Raw genomic sequence first — 19,117 nt, 5'->3', positions numbered from 1 at the left:
TAAAGGGATCGCTACTCCCCGTGAAGGTCCGGTGATCACTCACCTTCTTTATGCAGACAACTCTATTATTATTGGCGAGTGGTCGTCTGAGGAGGTAAAAATTATGCTTTGTGTTCTTCGATGTTTTCATATCAGTTCGGGTTTAAAAATCAATATAGAAAAGTCTAATCTCTATGGGATCGGAATCTGTTGGGAAGAGGTCAAAGTGGCCGCGATGGAGGTTGGGTGCAAGCCGGGTGCTCCTCCATTTAAATATCTTGGTGTTTTAGTGGGGGCCAACATGAACCGCATTAGTAACTGGTCCCCGGTTTACGAGGTGTTTCAAAGTCGCCTCTCGGTGTGGAAATCCCGTTTTTTATCTATTGGTGGGCGTGTTACGTTGATAAAATCGGTCCTCGAAAGCCTCCCTTCGTACTACTTTTCTATCTACAAAGCGTCGAAAAAGGTTATTGCCGATCTGGAGAGGATGATGAAAAGCTTCTTGTGGGGTGGTTTGTCAGAAGAAAGCAAGATGCACTGGGTTGCATAGGATCGGGTTACGAAGCACAAAAAATTGGGAGGTCTCGGCCTTAGTAATTTGCATGATATTAATGTGGCCCTTTTGTCGAAATGGGGTTGGAGGTACAAAACGGAACAAAGTAGTCTTTGGCGAAGGATAATCGAGTCCTTCCATTCTAGCAAGGTGGGATGGGAGTGTTTTCAGTTTACAAAAAAATTTCTTAACGGGATCTGGAGTAATATCGTCAAAGTTTTGTCTAAGACGGCGATCGATGGTACTCCGATTCGGCATTGCTTTAAAGGGGTTGTTGGTAAAGGGGATAGTTCTGCGTTCTGGCTCGACCCTTGGATCACTAATGAGCCTCTCAGAAGTAAGTTCACTGACCTATTTAAGATTGAAGCTAACAAAAAATGCAAGGTCTACGATCGGGTTCGTGGTACCGGTCTTGATCAGGCCCTGCAGTGGGAATGGAAGTCCCAAGTCCCAGCCACTCTCACTCACGATCTTATACAACTTAGCGGTTTGATATCGGAGGTGGGCCTCTCAGACGCCGATGATAAGTGGATTTGGATAGGCGGTGAGAGCGGGGATTTCTCGGTTAAAAGTGTTCGCAATTTTATCGGATCCGGGTCCCTCCCGAGTAATAGCTTTGTTTTGGAGTGGTGTAGGTGGGTCCCTCTCAAAGTTAACATTTTTGCTTGGCGCTGCGAGCAGGAAAGGATCCCGACGAGATCTGCCCTCCAATCTAGGAATATCGGCATCAATAATATGCAGTGTCCCTTGTGCTATTTTGGCGACGAATCGGCCGAGCATCTATTTACTAGTTGTTGGGTCGCTGCGTCCATCTGGCAACAGGTTTCTCTCTGGTGCAAGGTTCCTTTTTTCTATGCTTTTTCGTTTCGGGATCTCCTTGAGCTTCACAACGGGAATGGTATATCGGATAGTAGGCGGGACTTTGTTCATGGGCTGATCTTTATCGGTTGCTGGTGCATTTGGAAGGCGAGGAACGCTTTGGTCTTTGACTCGACTCCTCTCAAGATAGAGAATATTTTTCCCGATATAAAGGTGTTAGGTTTTTTATGGTATATGTCTAGATCTAATCAAAAGGATGTTTCTTGGGATAGTTGGTGTAAAGCTGTGAATATGTAAGCCTTGTTGCGTTTTTTTTTGTGCCGGCCCGTTTTAGGTCGGTGTTTATGTTAATGAAGTATACCTTTCAAAAAAAAGTAATAAGTTTTAGATTAATATTAATGCATTATTAATGCATTTATATCTAATTAATATTAAATAAAATATACGTAAAATGCACTGATCAACCATCTTTATTTTTTATTGTTCAAGGGTAATCTACTCATTTCGTATACATTTAACTGAGAAAATTAACATGAGTTAGTGATAAGGATCACCCGAGTGCAAAATTTACAATCACTGGGGCCAACTCTATAATTAGTAAACCACTGGGATCAAGTCTGTAATATTTGGAAACCACAGGAACCAACTAGACATTTAACTCTTATTCCAATCAAAGTGAAGATCAGTTATATATTACTTTTGTTAGTTTTGTTTCTAGATCAGTTAAAAACGCATGTTGTTCACAAAAAGAAAACAATTAAACACATAATATATAACTGAGGACACACACATTGATATACACACTTTTATTAGTTTTGTTATATATACACTATACACATATTGAGGACCTAAAAAGGTTAACAATAATAATGGCCAAAAAAGCTACTTTTTTCCAATAATCAATTATATAAGGACTGATCTTGTAATCCACTCAAATCAAATTGCTTCGCCGTGGCCAAAACGACTTCCTTTCCCACAAGCCACAAAAATAAAATAAAATATAGTTTATTTATCGATGAAGGTCACGCAAGCTGGACGTTATTCTCGTCCCACCAATGAACTCACGCCACGTCATTTATTTTCCAATTTCCAAATTAACTTTTTAAAGTCAGTTGCAAGCGGCAAATCGAAAAGATTTTTTTTTTTTATATATATGTATTCCTCAAAATAGCTTTCTTTTACAGCGAATCCCCTCCTGCGATACACCCTCAGGTATGATCCGATCGTAATTCATCTTCGTTTACCGCTGTTTTATTTTCATTATTAATTGTTTGATATGTGTGATTGCTGTTATATAATCTTTAATTTATGAGGAGGTTTGTTGATGTTAAATCTAGGGTTTTTCGATGGTGTAACCGTTCGTTGACTTAGTTTGTTATTTGAGGATTTTAACGCTTTTTTATGATGAATTGTGAGTGTTTGGCTGTTACGTTTGAAGAATGATGTGGAATTTGATGAATTTTGGTTGGGGAATTTGTGATTTATATGATTTGGGCTCAATTTAGACTCTAAAGATATATATATATGTTATGTTGATTTGAATTAGTGTTGTTAGGCATATGGATATCTCAGCTCTGTTATGATTTGCTCAATTGGCAAATTATATTTATATCTAGGATGAAGTTGTTCATGATACTGCGGCTGAAGAATCTTCGGTTTCCTGTTCTTGATTTTGGTAAAAGAAACACTGAAAGAAGTTTTACCTTTTATCTTTATTTTAGATCCTCTTAGGGAATTTATTCCTGTTTCTGTGGAATTTTTGGAAAGAAAGTCTTGGACCCCTCTTAGATGGATATCCTTAATGATATATGTTTTTTTTCTTTCTAATTTTCGTTTCCTTAAAAGATTCTTAGAGACTTGGATTAGATGATTCCCATCCGAGTCTCTATCTCCATCCATATAGTTAAACTACAAACACGTTTATCTCTAACGTTGTTGTTTTTTAAAAATCTCTCACATCCGATTCTTCATCTCTGTCTAACTCACAAACACTTGTTTTGTTGTTTTGTCTTGGTTTTATACACTCACAAAATTATATAGAGGGTCACTATAGTTTTTATCAAATTTGTCTATATTATAGAGATTCCAATGGACGGATGTTATAGGTGTTTTCTTGTATAATTATGGAGAAAGTGGCTTTTAGAGGCTCTAATGTGAGTGCTCTTAGATTACCTAAATGTTCTTGTTTGTAAATTTACGATTCTGCATCTATAGAAAATGATGACCATTTGGTTGATCTTGAATAGTGACATCAGAAAATTTAATGGAAAAAAACTCGGGCCTATGGGGATTGTTTTGATGCATGAAATTATCTGCATGCTCTATAGTAGCGGCCGTGTTAGCAAGCTTTAACAAATTTCATTACCCCTTAATCTTGGTTTTGGACTTTCATAAACATGAGATGTTAACAACAGTTTCAGAAAATATGATCTTGTATGTTTTTTTATTAATAGTGTTAATGAACCTGCTTTTAATTTAATGATTACATGAATGCATGTCTGCCCTTCTCAGTTATCTGTCCAATTTGTTAATTTCTACTTTATTTATACATGCACTTCTGAATAAAAGGACAAAAGAATGAATAAGCAAGATATGTATTTATATATTTAGCTGTTTTTAGTGTTGATTCATGGTATAATCCAAAGTTAGCTGCTTGGAGGAACACGTTGGATTCGGATGGTCTTAGATTAAGTAGAAAGAAAACAGAAGGATATTTTTCCTTATTTGACATTAGTATTACAGAAGTTGCAAGAGATTGGTGAGGATTTTAGCCTGGGTTTAAAAAAGCGAGCTTTAAGCGTGAAGCGATGAAGCGTTTGGAATAGTGCTTTTTTTGGTCTGAAGCGTCACAACACGTGAAGCGTTTCGAGGCGAGCTTTAAGCGCGAAGCGACCATGGTTTGAGGCGACACTTCAGCCCAATCAGGTCACATTTGGGCCATTTTATTAGGCCCAATAGTCTTTAAATAGGGTTTAATGAGGCCCTACTTCTTTACCCTAATAATCAGCCGCTATCTTTACTTGATTATAATGATTATTGATTTAAGACTATTTTTATGTTTATGTTTTAAGTGTGTTTCGACTTTAATTTATGTTTTAATTATGTTTTTTATGTGTTAAGTGTGTTTTTTAATCATGTTTTTGTGTTTATTATTGATTAATAAGTAGAATATGTCATATTGATGTGTACAATATTTTTTTTTTATTTTTTTTTTTATTTTGAGCGCTTCGTATACGTGAAGCTCTCGCTTCGCGCTTGAAGCTTCGCTTAAAGCTTTTGGAACCAAAACGCTTCGGAGCGCCTCGCGCTTTTTTAAACCAAGATTTTAGCTACACAGGATAGTAGCGAGTTAACTGAAATTCTGAAACTCGAACAAACTTATATGAACTCTAATTCACGTAACTAGCTAATTACAACAAGTGGCTCTTTAGGCTCAAATCTTTATTTTTGCTTATACACAGACACATATACCATCAATCAGTTGTGCTATGATATAATTCTAAAAGACTTCTTTCCTCAATTACAGTTTGACTGCATGGTTTTCATGATTTCAAGTAGCATTGCAACATCCATTGTTTCCTGTAAAGCGGGAAACAAGAACGACTTCCCTTTCTGGATTCTGATTTGCCTGTTCTCAAGATTCCTGGAGACTCCACTTTTATATCCGACTCTTCTGTTTCTTGTGACCCGGCCTTCATCAATTTAGAAATCTCAACCATTAATCTTGAACTTCGAAAAATGGTTGCTTCTCAATGTTTGCAAATGAATGGAAACGCTATTGGGAAGACTGCCCAGAACCAACTGCTTCTTCCAATGGGCCCACCTGACGTTCTTCCTGTGGATCATGTTGACTTGGAGTTTGACTTCTCTGACGTGTTTGGCGTGGCCCCACCTCAAGTACCTTCTACGCTTAATACGAATGACTTAGTGTATGATGAGCCAGAGGTAATTTGCAGCCGGTCCCATTCGTTGGTGGGTCCTACAACTTTTACCAGTCAGTCCATGAAGCTTAGCAAGCTCACTTTACATGAGACTGAATACGATCTTGTTGTTGACGCTGATGATGACACTGCTGGCGATTTACTGAACGACCAAAGTATTAGTGTGGGGCTTGAAGATTTTGAAGTTTTGAAAGTGGTTGGTCAAGGAGCATTTGCAAAAGTTTATCAAGTGAAAAAGCATGGTTCGTCGGAGATCTTTGCAATGAAGGTCATGCGCAAGGATAGGATTTTTGAGAAAGATCATGCTGAATATATGAAAGCAGAAAGAGATATTTTGACTAAAGTCAACCATCCGTTCATCGTGCAACTCAAATACTCCTTCCAGGTAAAATATGACGAGTCCTAAAGGTCCGTTTCATACAAAAGGATATTCAACTAGTATGTAAACATGCGATAAAGCAATAAAAGTATATCTTTCCAATGTCTTTAAATCACATTTTCAAAGCTGAACCACATAAATGCAGCTGTTTTTTCACAAATTTTCAAAATCTTATTTGAGGTTACTATCTGTCTAATGCCTCTTTTATCTGGTTTATATGTTTGCAGACCAAATACAGATTGTTTCTTGTTCTTGATTTTGTAAACGGTGGCCACCTTTTCTTTCAACTCTACCGACAAGGCTTGTTCAGGTACGAAAGACGACCATAAAATTAGGAATAGAAGAAAACGACGATACAAATATACAATTAAATTTATAGTATCTAACATTGTTTTTCCCTCTGTAGGGAGGAGTTGGCACGTTTCTACACTGCAGAGATTGTGTCTGCGGTTTCGCATCTTCATGCTAATGGCATAATGCACAGGGACCTGAAACCTGAAAATATTCTTCTGGATGCAGAGGGACATGTAAGACCATCTTCCTCTTTAATCAGCATTTCAATATAATATTCGTTCTTTGAGTTGCAATATATGTGTATTTCAGGTTATGTTGACTGATTTTGGTGTGGCAAAACAATTTGATGAGAGTACACGGTCAAATTCAATGTGTGGAACATTAGAGTACATGTCGCCTGAAATTGTACAAGGGCGGGGCCATGATAAGGCTGCTGATTGGTGGAGTGTTGGAATTTTAATGTATGAAATGCTTACAGGGAAGGTTGGTTTTCTTTTTCTAAATTAAATTAAATTACATTCTATATTTAGCATCGTTTTATTATTGTACTGTACAGTTAGTCGGTTATGTAATTTCAGCGTATGTTATTGATCTGTTTTTCATTGTGTTTGCAGCCCCCGTTTAGAGGTGGAAACCGGCAGAAAATTCAGCAAAAGATAGTTAAGGATAAGATTAAGCTTCCAGCCTTCTTGTCGAGTGAAGCACACTCTCTTTTGAAAGGGGTAATATACGTTTCTTATATTATAAGTAAAGAGGTTGAAACTTATTGGTTGCTAATTGTATTGTTTTGTGATTTATTTTAGTTGCTTCAGAAGGAATCAAGCAGGCGTCTAGGCAGTGGAGCAGGTGGAAGCAATGAGATAAAAAGCCACGGTTGGTTTAAGTCAATCAACTGGCAAAAGTTAGAGGGTCGAGACATAAAGCCGAGTTTCATTCCACAAGTTGCTGGTAAGCAATGCATTGCAAATTTCGAAGAGTGTTGGACCAGTTTGCCCCCGGTGCTGGATTCCCCGGCTGCCAGCCCAAAATGTAACGAGAACCCGTTCAAGGGGTTCACCTACGTAAGGCCTGCAGCTCCTTTTCTACACATGAATCAATGATTGTCGGGATTTGGTTTAAAACAGTTTGTGATAAGTTGATGTTCTAATAGGAGGATCTTTGGTTGGTATTTATGAATGTTTTTGATGACATTACAAAATCTGATTCAAATGCAATTTGGATGTGAACTAATAAATATGTTATAATAATGGTTAAATGTCTTTAATTAGTGATTTTAACTGCAACCCAGTTTGGTAAGCTTTTCAAACCGGAAATAGGATATTTAAAAAAAAAAATGCTAAATTTAGTTTTGGGTTAAAACGGGTCTCAAAAAATGTAATCGGTGGAAATTAGTAGTCTTAAATTTAGTTCATTGATATTTTTATGATGGCTAGTGGCATCGAAATAAATAGATTAATATTTTTACGATGGCTAGTGGCGACAAATAAATAGATAGGCGAAGGTTGTGAATGAGAAAAATCCTCTTGTGGGAATCGAACCCAGGACCAGTTGGTCCCAAAGCCTTATCCCACCCCAAAGATGCCACTAGGCTACAAAGCCATGGGCTAGTCTTGTGATGTACTTAACTTCTTAACTCATCACATATTGTTTTCATTTATTTGCTATAATAGTAGATAGTGTATCCAAAATGCACTAAAAAGGTACATAGAAATATGCATTAAAGAGGTACAAAGAAATATTAAAATTTTAACGGTTGAGATGACAATCACCAATTGTTTTTTTTTTCTTCTTTTTTCTTTACCAAAATTGATTATGCGTTGGCATAAAATCTGAATATGACATTGGAAAGGTAACACTCTCGTCTCCTACATGAAGTGTGATTTTCCCAAATGATCGTCTTCGCGGTACGCAAGAATGAATGTCCTAGAATGATAGGTACATTGTCGTACGCCTCCATATCTAGAATCAGGAAGTCCACGGCAAAAACGAATTTATCAACTTTCACTAACATGTTTTCTACTATTCCCTGTGGGTACTTTACAGAACGGTCAGCTAGAAATAGCGTCATGCGCGTTGGGGACAATTCTCCTAGGACCAGCTTCTCATAGATAGAATACGACATCAAATTGATGCTAGCACCTCGATCCTCCAACGCGTGGCTACGAACATCACTTCCAAACAGACACGTGATCATAAAGACTCCCGGATCTGACAGTTTCTCCGGGAGCTTATTAATCACCACCGCGGAGCACTTGCCATTAAGAACAATATTCGAGAGCTCCCCCAGCTTATCTTTGCGTTTAAGAATGTTCTTCAAAATCTTTGCATATTTGGGCATATGCTGGAGCCTGGAGAGCCTCGATGAATGGGAAGTTAACTTTCAACTGCTTAAATATATCTAGGAAATGTCCATACTCCTTATCATATTTTTTATGCTTTAATCGAGCGGGGTATGGAACACGTGAATGGTCAATCTCAGGTCTTGGCCAAACCTCTACCGGCTTCCTAAGGCTATAGGGTGTGGGGGTCATGGTTGGGTCATGATTTGCCACATAGGCCCATTATTCATGCCCTATACCACCCCCCTCATTAAATCACGGTGGTTGGCATGAATTAAACCACATCAACCACGTCTCTCTTTTTTTCCATTATTTGCGCAAACCCTAACCCCAACATCAAGAAAAACAATATGTATTTTTAATTCAAATACTTTTTCCTATGATATGTATTTTCCTTTTGATCCTAATCGCAATATTTTAATTCACAGCAGCAACTTTTTATTTTAATTCACAATCACAATCTATTTTATTGTAATCTCTGCAAATGACATGCTTGTTTACTGTGCATACAAAGTGACGATTTGAAAAAAAAAATTAATGAATAGCAGATATTTATGGTTCTTCCATTCAACCTCTAAAGATTATTTTTTTGTTTGGATTGATTGGTTTAAGTTATTGATTGGTTTAAGTTTCTTTGATTATAATCACGAAACTTAATATAAAATCAAAGAACTTCGAATATATTACGATTATATTAAGACCGAATAAATTCAAAAGCCATTAATTTAAAAGGTTATATTTGAAGTCTTTGATAATATTAGACTTTCATCATCATATTGATTGAGGTTCGTTTGTTTATGATTTATGCAATACTCTTTATGTGTGTGTCATTAAGCTATAGTTAATACAACCATGGATCCAAGCAACCCGAACAACACAAACAACCCGAACAACCCGCCACAAACCCCGTGGACGACATCCGCTGATCCGATGTGGGCGACTCCAAAATTTTCTTTTACAAGCTACAATCAAGTTCCTAATGCGTTCAACCAACTCCCTCGAACCCCGACTCCTAACTCATTCACGCAACTCTCTCAAACCCCGAATCCTAACGCGTTCACGCAACTCCCTCAAACCCCGCAACCTACTAGTTTATTTCAACTTCAACAAATCCAATTTCAACAACAATATCAGCAACAACTTAAAACGCTCCAACAAAGCCAAAGTTGGCCTATTCATACGAAAGTCCAATTGCAACCGACACCCAATACCCCTTCGTTAGACGATTTGGATGACATTGACGTTGTACCCGAAACCCAACCTCAAAGTTCTAAGAAAACATCTAAAAAAAGCGTTCAAAGAGGCCGGAACAAGATAATTTAACCACCGGTAGAGGTCAAATTTGGACATCGATCGAAGAGATGGCGTTGGCAAGGGCGTGGACCAATAGGTCTACCTGTCCGATCGTAGGTATGTTATACTTTTTTATTTATACTAAAATAATATTTTATTCAAGATAAAACAACTTTTATTTAGACCTTGATATTTTTTTTCTTAGGTAATAATCAAAAGTCTGGTAGTTTTTGGAAGGAGGTTTGCAAAAAATTTCATGCTTTGATGCAAAAAGAACCGTACCGAGAAGTGAACTCAGTGGGCTCAAAGTATCGAGAGATGAATAAGAAGATATCGGCATTTTGTGGTTATTACAACAATGCTCATTCGAATCGGCCAAGTGGGGCGAGTGATGAAACGGTTTTGGCCATAGCTATGTCAAAATACCATACGAAAGAAGTAGTGCGTTCACATACGTTGGGGCTTGGGAAATCTTTAAAAATAGTCCCAAGTGGACGCCGGTTCCTAACGAGGTGGCAAGAGCAAAGAGGTCTAAAACATTCGAGTCGATAGAACATAGTGCCGGTGATTCGGATGTGCGTTGACATATTAATATTAATGACGAACCCGAGTTTGACGATGAAGTGACGGATATTCCGGAACTGAAGCGCCCAAATGGTAGAGACAAAGCAAAAAAGGAAGTGGCGGCCAAAAAGAAAGAGGCGTCAACAAAAAATGAAACTCCTAGGTGAAACAAAGGTGGATAAGTTGATGAGCAAGCTCATCCAATTTAACGAAATACAAGCGGCGAGACTTAAGTTGAAAGAAAAATAAATGCAAGAAGCGGCCGATCGTGAAGACTTTAAGCTAATGGCGACAAGCATCGACTCACTCCCGGAAAAAGATAAAGAAGTGTTGCAAAAAATGAAGGCGAAAATTGCTAAAAATAGGGTCTTGTGATGTACTTAACTTCTCAACTCATCACATGTTTTCATTTATTTGCTATAATAGTATATAGTGTATCCAAAATGCACTAAAAAGGTACATAGAAATATGCATGAAAAAAGGTACATAGAAATATTAAAATTTTAGTAGTCGAGGTGACAATCACCAATTGTTTTTTCTTTTCCTTCTTTTTTCTTTACCAAAATTGATTATGCGTTGGTATAAAATCCGAATATGACATTGCAAAGGTAAGACTCTCCTCTCCTACATGAAGTGTGATTTTCCCTTCAAATGATCGGCTTCGTGGTACGCAAGAATGGATGTCCTAGAGTGATAGGCACATTGTCGTACGCCTTCATATCTAGAATTAGGAAGTCCACGGCAAAAACGAATTTATCAACTTTCACTAACATGTTTTCCACTATTCCCTGTGGGTACTTTACAGAACAGTCAGCTAGAGATAGCGTCATGCGCGTTGGGGACAATTCTCCTAGGCCCAACTTCGCATAAGATAAAATACGACATCAATTTGATGCTAGCACCTAGATCCTCCAACGCGTGGCTACGGACATCACTTCCAAACAGACACGGGATTGTAAAGACTCCCGAATCTGACAGTTTCTCCGGGAGCTTATTAATCACCACCACAGAGCACTTGCCATTAAGAGCAATATTCGAGAGCTCCCCCCAGCTTATCTTTGCGTTTAAGAATGTTCTTCAAAAACTTCGCATATTTGGGCATATGCTGGAGAGCCTCAATGAATGGAAAGTTAACTTTCAACTGCTTAAATATATCTAGGAAATGTCCATACTCCTTATCATATTTTTTATGCTTTAATGGAGCGGGGTATGGAACACGTGAATGGTCAATCTCAGGTCTCGGCCAAACCTCTATCGGCTTCCTAAGGCTATGTGTCGGGGTCATGGTTGGGTCATTATTTGCCACATATGCCCATTATTAATGCCCTATACCACCCCACTCATTAAATCACGGTGGTTGGCGTAGATTAAACCACGACAACCACGTCCCCCTTTTTTCCATTATTCACGCAAACCCTAACCCCAACATCAAGAAGAACAATATGTATTTTTTATTCACAATCGCAGTCTTTTGATCGTAATCTGTTGGTTTTGCTTTTCTCCACAAGTACTTTTTCCTATGATATGTATTTTCCTTTTGAACCTAATCGCAATATTTTAATTCATAGCAGCAATTTTTTATTTTAATTCACAATCGCAATCTTTTTTATTGTAATCTCAACAAATTACATGCTTGTTTACTCATTAGTCATTACTGTGCATACAAAGTGACGATTTGAAAAAAAAAATTAATGAATAACAAATATTTATGGTTTTTCCATATTATTTTTTGTTTGGATTGATTGGTTTAAGTTTCTTTGATCATAAATACAAAACTTCATATAAAATCAAAGAACTTCAAATATATTGCAATTATATTACGACCGAATAATTCAAAAGCCATTAATTTAAAAGGTTATATTTGAAGTCTTTGATTATATTAGACTTTCATCATATTGATTGAGGTTCGTTTGTTTATGATTTATGCAATCTGTTTATGTGTGTGTCATTAAGCTATAGTTAATACAACCATGGATCCAAGCAACCCGAACAACACAAACAACCCGAACAACCCGCCACAAACCCCGTGGACGACACCCGTTGATCCCATGTGGGCGACTCCACAATTTTCTTTTACAAGCTACAATCAAGTTCCTAACTCATTCACGCAACTCTCTCAAACCCCGAATCCTAACGCGTTCACGCAACTCCCTCAAACCCCGCAACCTACTAGTTTATTTCAATTTCAACAAATCCAATTTCAATAACAATATCAGCAACAACTTAAAACGCTCCAACAAAGCCAAAGTCGGCCTATTCATACGAAAGTCCAATCGCAACCGACACCCGATACCCCTTCGTTAGACGATTTGGATGACACTGACGTTGTACCCGAAACCCAACCTCAAAGTTCTAAGAAAACATCTAAAAAAAGTGTTCAAAGAGGCCGGAACAAGATAATTTAACCACTGGTAGAGGTCAAATTTGGACATCGATCGAAGAGATGGCGTTGGCAAGGGCGTGGACCAATACGTCTACGTGTCCGATCGTAGGTATGTTATACTTTTTTATTTATACTAAAATAATATTTTATTCAAGATAAAAAAAACTTTTATTTAGACCTTGATATTTTTTTTCTTAGGTAATAATCAAAAGTCTGGTAGTTTTTGGAATGAGGTTTGCAACAAATTTCATGTTTTGATGCAAAAAGAACCGTACCGAGAAGTGAACTCAATGGGCTCAAAGCATCGAGAGATGAATAAGAAGATATCGGCATTTTGTGGTTATTACAACAATGCTCACTCGAATCGGCCAAGTGGGGCGAGTGATGAAACAGTTTTGGCCATAGCTATGTCAAAATACCATACGAAAGAACGTAGTGCGTTCCCATACGCTGGGGCTTGGGAAATCTTTAAAAATTGTCCCAAGTGGGCGCCGGTTCCTAACGAGGTGGCAAGAGCAAAGAGGTCTAAAACATTCGAGCCAATAGGGCATAGTGCCGGTGATTCGGATGTGCATTGACATATTAATATTAATGACGAACCTGAGTTTGACAATGAAGTGACGGAGATTCCGGAATTGAAGCGCCCAAATGGTAGAGACAAAGCAAAAAAGGAAGCGGCGGCCAAAAAGAAAGAGGCGTCGACAAAAAATGGAACTCCGGGTGAAACGAAGGTGGATAAGTTGATGAGCAAGCTCATCGACTTTTAACGAAATACAAGCGGCGAGACTTAAGTTGAAAGAAAAAGAAATGCAAGAAGTGGCCAATCGTGAAGACTTTAAGCTAATGGCGATAAATGTGACAACTCGAGTTTCCGAGTTCCACCTTCGCATTTATTGCACGTTCACTGTTTGTTTAGTTGCTTACTTGCATAATTTGTTGCTTTGTAACTATATACGTTTTGGATTTGATAAAGTTTTACGAATGATTTAACAAATACATGAACTTGGTGATGAAACTGTAAATTGTATGTCTTGTGCATGTATTTATGTAAGAGATAATACTTAAGGGTGTTTAGTGTTAATAGTGAAAATAAAACAAAACCCTTAACCCTAATCATTCTCACTAATTTTCATCATACGGCATTTCAATTCATCCTCTCTACAACTATTCCTCTCATCATTCTTGGCTATCAATCTTGACTACACAAGTTCTCTTGCATCAATCTTGACCTTCCAATTCATCTAGAATCAATCTAAGGTAAACGTTTAATGATTATTGGTTGTTAATCCTTGATTATGTGATTCATGCAAAACCCTAGTTCTACATGTAATGGTTCTGTGTTTATTGATCAATTCTGATTATTGTGAAATGGTTATGATTAGTTGTGTAATCATTTGCCTGATGTTAAGATGCATGATATGTTAGAATTCTTTGATTTTGATTTGATTACAGTATTGCCAAAGTATGAAAATTAGGGTTTTGATCGTAGTCTGTAAATGTAACTGTTCCATTGATTCTGTAAACTGGTTTTGGAAATCACGTATGTTATAACTCGGAGTTAAGTGTCTGAGTTTTGTGAATGAGATGCATAGTCTGAGTTTTGATTAAACACTATATGGTCCGAATTATATAAATGAACATGGCCCGACTTCTGAGTGCATATAATGTCCGAATTTTATTGTATATGTGTAGTCCGAGTTTTAAGCTTTGTTGACTAGTCCGACTTTTGAATAATATACTAGATTGTTCCGAATTTCCTATGTTATGAATGGTCCGACTTTTGTGTTGTTTATGCATAGTCCGACTTTTGTATATAGAAGATAGGTCCGACCTTTGTAGGAGAAAACATGGGCCGAGCTTATTGTGCATGAAGGGGGTCCGAACTTTTGAGTTAAACATGAAGGGGTCCGAACTTTTGATGTAAACATGAAGGGTCCGAACTTTTGAGTTAAACATGAAGGGGTCCGAACTTTTGATTTAAACATGAAGGGTCCGAGTTTTATGAGGAAGATTGATCCGAGTTTTATGAATATGAGTGGTCCGAGTTTCACTAGGGGTTGTTTGTCTGAGTTTTATGCTTGATGCCCTTGTCCGAATTTCATGATGCTTGTATAGTCTGAGTTTTATGTGTGAAGCATGATCCGGGTTTATTGAGGCTATATGGTCCGAATTTCATGTATGAATCAGTGTCTGGGTTTATTGCAAACACCAGTGTTAGAGCCTACTGTATTACTGTATGTTTCTGTATATTACTGCATGTCATTGTACGTTACGGGATGATACTGTATGTATGAACAATCTATCTTATATCATTCTGTACACAATTATCACACGGATCACAGTTGTTTGGACATCAAGGAATTGTAAACCCTAATTGAACGTAAACACTTACATCGAGTTTATGTGCAATGTACCTTAGGTCGTGTGTAACGGACCTAACCATTTATAAACACTAGAAGCAATAACAAACCGAGCAAACCAAGGTGAGTTCACACTCTTTACCAAGGCATGGGATTCCCAGGGATTGGGAATGGGTTGAATGATGGGATTGAACAATTTCTCGTACTTATACGGTTACTAGACTATCTACCATGGTCCTCGGGTTAAGCAGGACACTTACGTAAAACCTACATAAACAAGTACATACTACTGTCTTCCGGAGTCAGGAAGGACACTTATGTAAAACCTACGTAAACTCACACATGCTACTGTCTTCCGGAGTTAGGAAGGATACTTACGTAAAACCTACGTAAACCCCACGCGTACCACTGTCCTCGGGTAAAGAAGGACACTTACGTAAAACCTACGTAAAGCCTGTACGTACTACTGTTCTCGGGTTAAGAAGAACACTTATGGTTACAAATAGTCTAGTGTATATACAAACATGGGAAGCCCCCACTAATAGAATATACTATCGGCCTAGTAGAGCCACATGTGACGAAGGGAACTTACTATTACAAACTTACTTACTGTGAACTCGCTCAACTAGTTGTTGACTCTCTGTTACATGCCTTGCAGGTCGTTAGGTATACATGGAGCTTGCATGGGGAGGCGCGGTCGTTGTGGACAAGGATCGTGAATGCTTTGATTAAACATTTGACATTTCATACTTTACTTATGATTGGGCTTTTACTCACTTGCTTCCGCTAAACGTTGAATTTATACTTATGTTTTGAACACCTTTCATATGGATTGGTTTGGTTTAATGACATTTACTTTTACTATTTACGTTGTTCTATATGGTTGGTGGCTTGATCCTGGTCAGTCACGCTCCCAAGCGGTGATACTCCGCGTGTGGATTTTGGGGGTGTGACAATAAGCATCGACTCGCTCCCGGAAAAAGATAAAGAAGTGTTGCAAAAAATGAAGGCGAAAATTTCTCAAAAATATGGTCTTTAAATTATGTCATTATCATTTTTTTTATATTTTCTAATTTTCTTCTTTAATTTATGTCGCTATCTTTTTTTATATTTTCTAGTTGTAACGAAATTGATTCAGTTTTATATTTTTGGATTAAATTACTTATTTTTCAATTTTTGGACAACTCTGTTATAGATCTCTCATGTAATGTAATTTGGGCTAAGTCAGTTATATTATTTCTACCTACAGTAGCAAAGAAAAAGAAGAAACAAGTTATCCCACCACCATGGCATCACCAACTTCTTCCGACGAGATCAACAAATTTTTTTGAACGTGGTGATGGAAACGACACAAATAATTATAGAGGAGAAAGAAACCTCGTCCAAACGGAGAAAACGATAACAATGTTTAAATAGGGATCGTGAAGGTATTTTTTCGTGCATTATATTTTTGAAGTGCCGTTTATATCTTAGTGTAATTTATATTTTTGTAAAATTTGTAGGTGCCCGCGATAGGTTGATGGCCGATTACTTTGTCGAAAACCCGGTATACACGGATGAAATGTTTAGGCGTCGTTTCCGAATAAGCCGTCGTCTTTTCTTACGTATAGCCAACGATTTGGCTAATTATGACCCATTTTTCACACTAAGATGGGATGCTATAGGTAAAAGGGGATTTACCACTTTACAAAAGTGTACGTCGGCAATTGGCTTTCGGTACAAGTAGCGACATGTGGGATGAATATTTGAAGATGTCTGATAGAACTTCACGAGAGAGTTTGCATCAATTTTGCAAAGGGATGGTCAAGCTATATAGCACGAAGTACTTACAAAGGCCAACAAAGAATGACATCATAAAGTTGTACCAGGCACACGAAAGTAAACATGCTTTTCCTGGAATGCTTGGTAGCATAGATTGTATGCATTGGCCTTGGCGTAATTGCCCTAATGCATGGCGAGGTCAATTTACTCGAGGGGATCATGGTCATCCCACATTAATTCTAGAAGCCGTGGCATCAAATGATCATTAGGTTTGGCATGCTTTCTTTGGTGTTCCTGGTTCGAATAACGATGTTAGTGTTCTTGGTCACTCAGATGTTTCAATGATATCATTAATGGTATGGGGCCTGATTCTAGGTTTTCGGTTTCAGGAGTAGAATACAAGCACGGGCATTATCTAGCTGATGGAATATACCCAACATACACAACGATTGTTAAAACTATACCGTATCTAGAAGATGAAAAAAGAAAGAAATTTGCAAAATGTTAAGAATCTGCTAGGAAAGATGTTGAACGTCTATTTGGGGTTCTACAACAAAAATAGCACATAGTTGCAAACCCAGCACAGGCACTTGAACTCAAAACATTGAGATATTATATGTATGCTTGTATCTTGCTGCATAACATGATTATTGAAGATGAAGGTAACGCCATATGTGAATATGATCCTAACGACATTCATGAGAATGTTGTACCAGTTGATGAAGGGCAACAAGAATCTAACATGTGGGCATTATACAACGAGACTACGCATAACCATATTCGTTCGGATTTGATTGAACATGTTTGGCAATTTGGTCGGGTTAACAACAACGAGTAGTTTGTTTATCTTAATTTATAATATGTAGTTTAAATTTGGATGTTATTTTTTTATTAATTTGAATGTTATGTAGTTTTAGTACTAAAATTAATTTAATTTTATTTGTTGTTTATTCAAAATAAATAAAATATAGTTTAAACAAAAAAAGGGGTGGATGGTGGTTTGGGTCATGACCACACCCTTAGGATAGTGATTTTGGATGGTGAATTAGAGGGTGATGACATGGCGCTGACGTGGAGGATCATGGTGGTCATAAGGGGTATGACCACACCCTATAGCCTAACTACACTCTCTACCAGAGGAGTTACCAACTCTATCTCTTCGTCAACCAGTTCCTCATCTTCTTCTTGATAAGTTTCACATTTTCCGCAGTCATAAGTTTCACATTTGTCACATTATACATTGTGTCACAATATGCTACTCACAAACTCACGGATTGTTGCATTTAACCTTGTAGATGTCGACTAGACGTCAACGTATTGGGAAACGTCTGGGAACTTTAGCCGACGCATGGCGGCCCATATCGCCGAAGAGATGGTCGCTGTTATCCCCAACATCATAGTACAAGTTCAACAAGCTCTCAATAACCCAAAGACCCACGATAGGGCTAATCCCTCGAGGTGTTCCTTCAAACACTTCAAATCATGTGACCCCCCTACGTATGAAGGCACCACCGGTGCAACCGTTCTCTTCCGCTGGTTTGAGGAGATGGAGAGTACGTTCCTCAATTGCAAATGCCCTGACAATCGCAAGGTTCATTATGCAACGGGCCGCTTGTTGGGAAACGCACTCACTTGGTGGAATGATGAAAAGAATACGCGTGGTGCTGAAGTCGTAGTCATGGGATCGATTGAAGAAACTTATGACCAAAAATTTTTGCCCTCAACAGGAAATTAAGAAAACTAAGGACGAGTTCTAGGCGTTGGAGCAAGACAGTAGTAACAACGTAGCGTACCACAAGCGCTTCCATGAGCTGAATAAGATATGCCCATACTATTCACCCCTCTCACTCGACTTATAGAGCAATATATCGGTGGCTTGCCTACTGTTATCAAAGATACGGTGGAAGGTAGTATTCCAGAAACTCTAGAAGCAACTATGCGGCTAGCTGGTCAACCGCATAAAGTCGAAGCATCTGGATCGTGAAGGGAGCAAGGGGTCAGTTGGCAAGGCTCCTGTTGAAGAATCAAAAGAGGTAAAAGAAACGAAGGCCAAATCTTCATCTTACTCTGGTACAAATAAGAAATGTAAGGGTAATGAGAGGAACTATGCAGTTATTACTAACCCGCCTATACCAGCCACCCCACTAAACCAAGTCGCACCTACTGGTCGCCCGAACAAGAAACTCTATACTGGTCCTCACCCATTGTGTAACCGTTGTAAATTCCATCACCAATCCCATACCCCATGCCAACAGTGCACCAATTGTGGACGCCTTGGTCACTTGGCTCATGTTTGTCGCTATGCTCCGCAAAAAGCACCTAACCAAGTCACACCATGTTATTTACAACATCGTCCGGTGGGCCTGGATGGGGAGTATCGTGACGAGATTGATTACAAGATACACAAACACAGATAGCACAGTGGAAGTCTTGGATTTAAAATAATATTACA

General features: G+C 38.1%; 3 protein-coding genes and 1 long non-coding RNA gene across 5 annotated transcripts; 3 read left to right on the top strand and 1 right to left on the bottom strand.

Annotated features, from left to right (window-relative positions):
• Positions 1-2,432: 2,432 nt before the first annotated feature.
• Positions 2,433-7,229, top strand: LOC110940816 (serine/threonine-protein kinase AtPK2/AtPK19). Of its 2 annotated transcripts, none has more exons than XM_022182389.2 (7): positions 2,433-2,563; positions 4,878-5,677; positions 5,899-5,981; positions 6,078-6,198; positions 6,275-6,448; positions 6,580-6,687; positions 6,769-7,229. In XM_022182389.2, exons 2-7 carry the CDS (start codon positions 5,090-5,092, stop codon positions 7,063-7,065), a joined length of 1,371 nt encoding a protein of 456 aa, XP_022038081.1. In that variant the 5' UTR covers positions 2,433-2,563; positions 4,878-5,089; the 3' UTR covers positions 7,066-7,229. The 2 variants fall into 2 exon arrangements, with proteins under 2 accessions (XP_022038081.1, XP_022038082.1); XM_022182390.2 differs by lacking the exon at positions 2,433-2,563 and adding an exon at positions 4,149-4,276.
• A 546-nt stretch (positions 7,230-7,775) lies between these two features.
• Positions 7,776-8,303, bottom strand: LOC118492128. Its single transcript, XM_035989922.1, has one exon. It carries the CDS (start codon positions 8,301-8,303, stop codon positions 7,776-7,778), a length of 528 nt encoding a protein of 175 aa, XP_035845815.1.
• An 853-nt stretch (positions 8,304-9,156) lies between these two features.
• LOC110943339 (serine protease/ABC transporter B family protein tagB-like) lies at positions 9,157-9,627 on the top strand. The gene has a single exon (XM_022185090.1). It carries the CDS (start codon positions 9,157-9,159, stop codon positions 9,625-9,627), a length of 471 nt encoding a protein of 156 aa, XP_022040782.1.
• A 2,716-nt stretch (positions 9,628-12,343) lies between these two features.
• On the top strand, positions 12,344-12,795 carry LOC118492279. Its single transcript, XR_004892944.1, has 2 exons — positions 12,344-12,653; positions 12,743-12,795. It is a non-coding gene; the product is annotated as an uncharacterized LOC118492279 (long non-coding RNA).
• Positions 12,796-19,117: the final 6,322 nt, after the last annotated feature.

The sequence above is a fragment of the Helianthus annuus genome, chromosome 5, assembly GCF_002127325.2.
Source record: "Helianthus annuus cultivar XRQ/B chromosome 5, HanXRQr2.0-SUNRISE, whole genome shotgun sequence".
NCBI classification, from domain to species: Eukaryota; Viridiplantae; Streptophyta; class Magnoliopsida; order Asterales; family Asteraceae; genus Helianthus; species Helianthus annuus.
Note: the sequence above shows the minus strand (reverse complement) of the source record. Positions and strands in the feature narration are given on the sequence as shown.

Bases quoted from the DNA above. Each gene is read 5' to 3' on its own strand.
- LOC110940816 (XM_022182389.2), top strand. From the start codon at position 5,090: ATGGTTGCTTCTCAATGTTTGCAAATGAATGGAAACGCTATTGGGAAG. The intron at 5,678-5,898 runs GTAAAATATGAC...ATATGTTTGCAG, and splicing joins AACTCAAATACTCCTTCCAG to ACCAAATACAGATTGTTTCT. The intron at 6,688-6,768 runs GTAATATACGTT...GATTTATTTTAG, and splicing joins CACACTCTCTTTTGAAAGGG to TTGCTTCAGAAGGAATCAAG.
- LOC118492128 (XM_035989922.1), bottom strand. From the start codon at position 8,303: ATGCCCAAATATGCAAAGATTTTGAAGAACATTCTTAAACGCAAAGAT.
- LOC110943339 (XM_022185090.1), top strand. From the start codon at position 9,157: ATGGATCCAAGCAACCCGAACAACACAAACAACCCGAACAACCCGCCA.